Source organism: Myotis brandtii, unplaced genomic scaffold, assembly GCF_000412655.1.
Source record: "Myotis brandtii unplaced genomic scaffold, ASM41265v1 scaffold797, whole genome shotgun sequence".
NCBI lineage: Eukaryota > Metazoa > Chordata > Mammalia > Chiroptera > Vespertilionidae > Myotis > Myotis brandtii.
This window is the reverse complement of record NW_005371210.1, coordinates 806,741-815,367: the sequence shown is the minus strand read 5'-3', so window position 1 is coordinate 815,367 and position 8,627 is coordinate 806,741. Positions and strand designations below refer to the sequence as shown.

General features: G+C 56.0%; 1 protein-coding gene across 2 annotated transcripts in view; it reads left to right on the top strand.

Annotated features, from left to right (window-relative positions):
• The window catches only part of B3GNTL1 (UDP-GlcNAc:betaGal beta-1,3-N-acetylglucosaminyltransferase-like 1), a 50,361-nt gene that overhangs the window by 18,349 nt on the left and 23,385 nt on the right, over window positions 1-8,627 (top strand). For both annotated transcript variants that reach the window (XM_005883655.2, XM_014531256.1), the window contains exons 7-9: window positions 2,370-2,465; window positions 4,355-4,479; window positions 8,456-8,589. In XM_005883655.2, the coding sequence (XP_005883717.1) occupies window positions 2,370-2,465; window positions 4,355-4,479; window positions 8,456-8,589 (355 nt within the window). The remainder of the gene's footprint in view (window positions 1-2,369; window positions 2,466-4,354; window positions 4,480-8,455; window positions 8,590-8,627) is intronic.

Sequence of the window (8,627 nt, the reverse complement as noted above, 5' to 3'; positions counted from 1 at the left end):
GTTTGTTCTGCATCTGAAACATCTTGGGATAGACTTTCAAGGATTGAGAACTACATACAATTCACTTTTGCGAAGTGCACCTTCTGTTGGCATAAAACCAGGGGAGAGCCCCAAACTCCCGGGTTCCCAGAACAGCGCCTGGGCCCGCGAGGCCTCACATGGGAGCCCTTGTTGACAAAGTTCTAAGAAACGGGATTATCTGATTTTTCAGTTGGTGACACAAACAGGGAGTGACAGCTTGAGAGTGAAGAGAAGGCGAAAATCGAAAAGGGTTCGAAAGTCCCAGCAGTCTCACTGGAGGGAAGGGCGTGGCTTTGGTGACAGGTGGGGGGCAGCCCGAAGTGAAGCCCACTGCCCGGCTCTGTCCACCGCGGGGGAAGCCGCAGGGGGCTGACCCAGGAAAAGGGAGCTGCTGGCCTGTCTGTGTTTGGCCTGGGGCCTGGTTTTGACACTGAATGTCCAACAGGCCACTCCTCCCGCTCCTCCTCGCGGCCCAGAGTGCCCTCTGCTGGGCCTGCGTGGAGCTCGAGTCTCCCTGAGTCATCATCTGAGCAACAGGTTCAGTTACCCATTATTTACCTAAACATGAAAGAATGAAAAAAATCAGCATAAGAGCATTTATGCCTCTTGGTCCTATTTCATTTGGGTTCCACGAATCCTGAGATCTGGGGGCTATTTCTGCACCTCATTTACTCACAGACCCCAGCAGTGAGGGAGACAAGAGGGGGGCGCTGGCCTGTTGCAGGCTCAGTAGTCAAACAGTTTTCATTTAAATTGAAGCCAAAGGCCCACCCCTTACCAGGTAGACCCGTGGTTGGCAGGTTGTTCTGCTGCCTGTTTTGTACATAAAGTTTTATTGGTGCACAGCCGGGCTGTTGGTGTCCACTCTTTCTAAAAATCAATGGAAAAAATGCCTTTGGGTGAGGAAAACAACAGCAAAGAGTCAGAGGTCTGGTCGGGGCTATGGCCGCAGGACTCCTGAAGTAAGTGGGGAGGTTCTTGGTCCGGATTTGTTGCTCGTTCAGGCTGCTCAGGCCCGGCTGCACCTGAGCATGCGAGGGGGGAGCTGGACGTAACGCCTGCTGGGAGGCAGGAGGCTGGACAAGCAGTGAACCACCTGAAACACAAGAACACAGAAAAGCTTGACAGAAACCACCAGGACAGGCCAACTTGTCCTCTGACTGGACTTAAAGAAATCACCTCCAAATGTGCTTTCTTTGCTTTTTTGTTCCATTTTTATTCCTTCGTTCCCATCACCCTTCAGATAATGTCGGGTATGGAGACGAGCTTGTGTCACGTGGTGCTGGGTGTGTACTGGGCCTGGACGCGGGTGCCCGTCCATGGAAAGGGTCGAGCGGGGAGCAGAGAGACAGCCCTGGGCCCTGGCATGCCCCCCTGGAAGCTTGGAGGGAGGCAGGAGGTCGAGAAATGCCCTGGGACTGAAGTCCTCTCTCTTTGTTCTTTTTCTGATGGAGGGAAACATTACGAAATGCTTTGGAAACTGTTCTGGCTTGTTCATGTAGTATTGGGGGTGGGGGTCGATGAGACCGAGAGAGTAAGACGCGGTCAGAAATGTCTGGGAAGAAGCAGCCCTGAGAAATGATAGGTGCTGTGCTCTGGGCGATTACGTGTGATCTGCAGACTGTCTGGAGGCCGGGGATGTGGGAGACCTGCAGTCGCTTTCATCCCGCTGTGTTGCACCTTCAGAAAAACTCCTCCCTCTCCCCTCGAGCGTCCCTTCCCTCCCACAACGGGAAGCTGCGGAGATGGATTTGGAGATAAAAGCACAGAGCCCAGAACACCTCCTGAATAAGGGCCGCTGAGCGTGTGCGGGGACCTGGGCTCGGCCCCCGAGTCCTCTTCCTTTTCTCTGGCAAATGTGTGCTCTGGGGAGACAGCGAGGAGGACTCGGCCGGCAGCCCAGGCAGGACCCCAGCGCAGGCACATCTGTTCAGGCTCTTATTTGTACAGATTTACGTAGGTTTTCTGTTTCCTCTTGAGACCCTTCGATAGGAATTTGTCCATTTCATCTAAACTCCTAGTTATCATCTCGATCCTTTTATGCCATTTTAGTTCTGTTCCCTGTGATATTCAGACAAGCGATGCCATCGATCAAACGCAGGGGGAGGCTCCTTAACAAACACTGTGAGCATCCGCCGGGAACAGAACCTGGGGTGGGCTGGGTCCCGCTACCCATGTCCCAGCTCCTGCCTCCGCCCTGCGCCGGGGGCTGGACACTCGATCTCGTAGCAAAGTCCCACGAGCCTGCACCTGCAGAGGAAGGACGCGCAGAGCAGCCCGTCGCCCCGGAAAGACACTCGGGGGTGAGGTGCAGGCGCTGTGACAGCTTCCAGTGTTAACTGTTCTAGGTCTTCACCTCCAATGGCCCAACTGTGGTCATGCCCACCTGGTTCTGCTCGCGAGCATGGTTTTCTCACGTGGGCCCGTTCGACGAGGGAGGGCAGGTAAGTGTGGGTCCCCCTGTGGAGTCCTCCTCTGGGATTGGGGTTGGTGCTGTCATTCCCCAGACTGGGGACCCCCACCCCCCCCACCCCACCCTAACGCTTGTAGGCGCCACGACCTAATCCAGGGATCGGGGGTCAGGGAAGCACCTCTGAGATGGTCCCCAGCTCCGCTGCTCTGCTGAGCTCCGGGGGCAGCTGGGGCCCACACCCCACCCTAACGCTTGTAGGCGCCACGACCTAGTCCAGGGATCGGGGGTCAGGGAAGCACCTCTGAGGTGGTCCCCAGCGCTGCTGCTCTGCTGAGCTCCAGGGGCAGCTGGGGCCCCGGCACCGTGTTTGTTTTGCCACAAGCAAGGGATTTCTGTGAGGCTGCGGGCGTCACACCTGCCCTGGCCCGGGCCCCGGTTACCTCATCCTGTTGTGGGTGTGGGTGGTGGGTGACAGTGGGAGGAGGCAGCCCCGTGGGAGGCAGCCATGCTGGGCAGAGCTACACCCACTGGGTTCCGGCCTCTGCTGCTGCCTGCGCACTGTTCCTCCCCAGCCCATCTTAGGGTGAAGGCTCCTGCACCCCATTACAAAGTAAACCTCGGGGTTAATCAGTGTGTTTCCCCTTAACCCGCCCTGGGAAATGGGCTTTGAGGACATGACTTCCTCTCTCCAGGTTGGAGGGGGTGGACCAGGTGTGCCAAGGCCCATCAGGCCTTCCCTGTTTTGACCTTTGATGCCCTGCCCCCGGCACTGCGGGGGGCCTGGGTATAGGGGGTGGCGGGAGTTCTGGGAACAGGGTTCCTGGGGGTCTGGAGACCCCAGACCAGACTCCACCATCCGCCCTGGGACCTTGGCCACAGTCCTTCTGGCTCTGGGCCGACAGTTCACTGACTGATGGGGGCCACGTGGACTGCCCCTTCCCTGGTCCCGCCCAGCACCCCTCTGCCTCCCCCCAGAACTCCCCCCGTGCCCATCGCCCACAGGAGCCTCACCCCTGACCCCCGACCCGCCTTCCAGCTGGGGAGGCCCTCACAGCCACAGACATGCTCTGCAGGGTCAGGGCTGTTCTCAGGTTTAAAAGCCAGAGCCCCAGGGGCTGCCCAGCAGTGCTGCCTGGGATGTAGCCCAGCCCCCTGCCATGCCCGGCCTGCCGGTGGCCCCACCACGCCTGATGGCACGCAGGTCACCTGGCCCCTGTCTCTGTCCTGGAGGCGAACCAGTCACGGTTCTAGGGCACCGGGCACTGTCCGTGTTGCCGTTTCTCCCAAATTCACGCGGGCGGGAGGAGCTCATGCGCTGCCACACGCCCTACAGGCACCAGCCCCAGAGGCTGCTGAGCTCTGATCCCGGTGGACAACCTGCTTCCACGTTGGGACTTAGACACGAAGGGAGCCAACCCGCATCCCTGTCAGCACAGAGGTGGCCGCAGGCCCCACGCCTGGCTCTGGTCTGAGCCCGGCGAGCGGATGGAGGGGTGCCCCTTCCTTATCTTGTCCAGACTCGGGGGAGTGGACCTGTCTCACAAGACAGGAGAACCATGGGAACCCTGCAGAACCTGTCAGAGCCCAGTGCCTGCCCCTGGGAGGTCGTGTCTCAATGGACCAGCAACAAGGATTGTAGGGTCAGCTGGGAGGCGTGTGACGGGCGGGGAGGGGGAGGCAGGGTGGCTGCCACGCTCCTCCCCTCTAGCTCCTTCTTGTCTTAAAGAGCTTCGTGTGTCGCTCTTGCCCAGTGATGCCGCCTGCTGGGTGGGGCAGCTGGGCGTGTGGTCAGCAGGCTGTGACATCAGGGATCCAGGTGGGCCGGTGGCTGGCAGCCTCCCCGCCTCTGGCCTGAGGACCAGATGCCTGGGGGAAGCACTGGACTGCTGTGCGGGTGGTGAGCATCCTCCTCCCCCGCAGGGCGTGCCCGAGGACCTGCTGCTCTTCTACAACCACCTCAGGAAGGGCGGCGGCGTCGGACGGGTGGACCAGAGCCTGCTCCTCTACCGCTACCACCCCGGCGCGGCCACGCACTCCGTGCTTGAGTACGCGGTCCCCAGCCAGGGCGGGGTGGGGTGCTGTGGACTCCGGGGGCTGGCTGAGGCCCAGGGTCCAGTGTGAGCTGAACTGAGACGGAATTCACGCGTACGAGGTGGGCCCTGCACACTCTGGCGTGGCTGCAGGGGGCTGGGCACCCTCTTCCTTCACCCCGACCGAGAGAAGGCTTCGGTGGGCAGTGGTTGAGCCACACCCCTACTTGGGCATCACAGGGAAGCCAGCCCCCTCCCTGCCTCCCTTCTCCCCCGTCAGGCACAGTCCACGTCCCCCAGCTCCAAGGCCGCCTGAGCCTCTGCACCAGTGTGCGAGGGAGGCCGGCTGCTGGGACGGGCAGGAGGGGTGCGGGCCCAGGTGGGCTGGAAAAAGGTCGAACTGTGTGTTCCGTCTGTGTCACATATATGTGTGCGTGTTACATGGGCCTCACATTACTGGGTGTGTCCCTCGGTTCCTCACCATCGTGCTGCTGCTCCCTTTTGGGGCTCCAGGCAGGTCAGTCGTCAGGGACCCTCTGCACACCAAGAGCGTGAGGCAGGGACCCGCACTCGCGTTTCTGGAAGCCGAGCCGACTGTCCTCCTGTCCCTGGAAGGTGTGGGACCCTCTGTCCTGGGAGGTGTGATGTCCACTTACACTGAGGTCACGTGGGTGCGATGCCAACTTTGCGTGTCGTGTGTGGGTCCCAGCAGCGACGTCCGCATTGACTGGAGGTGCTGCTCAACGCGAGAACGTACAGCTGGACAGGCCCTGATCCTCGTCCTGGTGGTGTCTGCATTTGACACGGTAGCTTCAGGGAAGCGCCATTGGGTTTGTTGTCATGAACCTGACTCAGAGCAGAACCTCACCGAATTCAAGGGAGAAGCAGACAAACCCACAGTGAGAGCTGGAGTTTCTGAGACTCTGCGTCAGTCTCGGATAGAAATGGGGCGTCTGTGTGGATACCGAAGACTTGAGCAGCTCTGTCAACCAGCTTGACCCAACCTGCCAGTTATGGAGGGAGCACGTTACCCAACTGCAGAGTGTACATTCTGCTAACGTGCAAGACAGGCAATACTTTGGATCAATAAACAAATCTGAATAAATTTCAAATCGAGATCATACAGGACCTGTTTCATGTCCACACAGAATTAAATTAGAAATTATTAAGCCATTTTGAAAAGCCAAAATACTTGGAAATTGAGCAACCAAGGGGAAAAAATCACAAAGGAAATCACAAAATTTTCAATTTGATGAAAATTAAAATGTTTGTAGAATTTAGCTAAAGTAGAGTTTTTAGTAAAATTTTATGGCTTTTAAAACTTAGAAGATACTAAGCAATTATTTGCGTCTCCACCTTTAAAAGTTACTAAAGTAATAGCAAAATAAACTCAAAGTCAACAGAAAAATAGAAATGAACAGTGGAAGAAGGTGAAATTGACATGCACAGCCCTGGCCCATGTGGCTCAGTTGGTTGGTGCATTGTCCCTACACCAAAGGGTGGTGGTTCGAGTCCCAGTCGGGGCACACTTTCTCACATAGATGTTTCTCCCTTCCTCTCCCTAAAAATCAGTTTTAAAAAAAAGAAAGAAAAACAACACACACAAAAAAGGGACTGTCAATACCAAAAAAAAAAAAAAATCAGCAAAACCAACAACCGTTCAAAATAAAATCAATAAAATTGACACATAGCTCTAGCAAGGTTGATTTTTAAAAGAAAATATAGGTTACCAATATATTTGGAATGAAGGAGACCACTATAGATCTGAGATATTTATAGTATAAATAAAAATTAAAAATTAGGCTTGTAATTTTGAAACTTTCCATAAGGAAAAGCCAAGCTCAATGGGTTTACTGATAGATACGTTCTACCAAAGATTTCAGAAAGAAAGGATACCACCTAAGATCCATGCACTTCACTGTGTAAGTTACACTTCCTTTAAAATTTAAAAACATCTGGCAGTGACCACAGCGCTCTCCGGCCCGCGGTGTGGCTGCTGCCCGGGTATCGGGGAGGGACCAGGCAGCAGTGCTGTGTCCTCGTCCTGTTTGCATGCCATACTTGTCTTTTATTTTGGGACCTCCCCCCCATTTTGCAGCACGAGGCTTTGCCACCCACAACACGAAAGAAGTGATCTCATGTTAGTTTCTGTATGGATTAAAGTCTTTGCACTGTGAGTGGGAAACCTCCCAGCGTAATGGGCTTAATTATGCCCTGAGGTTTGTCAAGAACTGGATTCCTTCAGACTCTCTCCCCAAAGCCCTCTTTTGAGTGGGCGCCAATTCTGGTCCTTTGTATATTAAATTAAGAATGGTCAGCACTTACATCATTTACCGGTTGTCACTGACATACTTCAGACACCAACAGGCAGGAAGGAAAGTCTAATAAAGCCTGGCCCACCCTGACCCCTGGCGCTCCCACAGGCTCTGTCTCCTGCCCAGCGACCACCATGCCACTCCCTCCACTTCCTCACACGTTCACTGTGTGTAATTTCTCTCTATACAATACCCTTAACCTCTTTGAAATGTTATGTAAACGGTAGCTTTCTGCTCATTCTTTCTGAAAATTGCATGTTGCTTAACTGGAGTTGAGCTCTTGTCCCTTGGGTGTCTCTGCCTCCCGTTCCAACTCTGGGCCTGCTGTGCGCAGTGCAGGCCACCCGTGACACTGCCCCTCCTCCCCAGAAAGTTCTGGAAGTGCTCACCTGTGGGTTTGGGGAAACCAGTGCTCTGGCCCCTGCGCTGCCCTGCCCTCGGGTGAGGACACTGGTCCCCAGCAGGCAGGGGCGGGAAGGGCACGAGTGTGAAAACAGCTCTGGAAGAGGAACGGGCCCAGGGCAGGAAGTGCCCACGCACATGTGTCCGTGGCAGTTTCTCAGTCTTGTCAGCTCACCCCGTGTGGTACTTTCAGACAGAGACCCTGAGATGATTCCAGAGACACCGGGAGGTCGTTAAATGCCCACATTCCTCTGAGCCGTTTGGCTCTGTCCCTCCCTCAGGGCAGCCTTCCCGCCAGCCCCAGGGCTGGTGCGGTCCCGTGTGGGCCCATGCCACCCCAATCCCCGAGGCTCCGAGCCGTGTCTGGTTGGCAGTACTGATCTGCTCAGAGACCTGGTCTGGGCCATTTCATATCCTTGTAAATGTCCACAAAACTGTGGGCATTCTGGTGGGCGTCTCATTCAGTATGTACCTCAAATGGAAGAAAATGGGCTGGTTAGAAAGAAGCAATTCAAGTCCCAGAAGTGGGGAGGCCCCGTGGCTGCAGCCCCTTCTCACCTGCTCGCCCTGTGGTAGGGGAGACAAGAGCCAGGGTGCCCCCCACTGGCAGGGCCCCAGGGCACCTCCTGTTTCTGCCCAACCTAGGGCGCACAGGAACCGAGAGCCCCACTCGGTGCCGTTCGACACTGAGCTGTCCCACCCGCATTCTGGACTGGAAAGAGGAAAAGTGTTAAAAGGGACTTCTTGCTCAGGACACCATACATTCGCTAGAATTCACTTGCATGCGGTCCACTGTTCTTTTGTCCTTAGAAACGTCTTTCATTTAATTATTTTTTAAATATTTTTTTATTGATTTCAGAGAGGAAGGGAGAGATAGAAACGTCAGTGGTGAGAGAGAATCATTGATCAGCCGCCTCCTTCATGCCCGTCCCTGGGCATGTGCCCTGACTGGGAGTCAAAGGTCCATAGGTCGACAACCACTGAACCACGCCAGCCGGGCTTCTTTCATTTTCTTGGATCCTGGCAAAGCTTCGTGTTGTGTGGCCAGGCCTGCGTGGTGTGTAATTGGCTTGGAGTGTGTGTAGCTTGTGTTTCTTTCTGAAATGAGGTGCTAAGTGCCAGGATTAGGGAGTCAGCACTCTGTAACCCCCCTGTAATGCCCACCAAGCCACTGCCCCAGGTGACGAAGACCAGGGCATACGTACAGAGGGGACGTGAACCGAGGGGCCTGGCAGGCTGGGTGGGGCTGGAAGGGTCACAGCCTCCCTCCACAGGGCCACCATCTGGACCCACCGAGTCCGCTTCCTGGAAGAGCGGGCTTTGCCACACTGGGCAACCTTCACCATCTGGAACGCAGGCAAGCAGGGCCGCCGGCTCTACCGCAGCCTCACAGCAGGGGCGAGGCGCAGGGGGGGCGCCCCTCCCCCTGACCCCCTCCCCTGCACC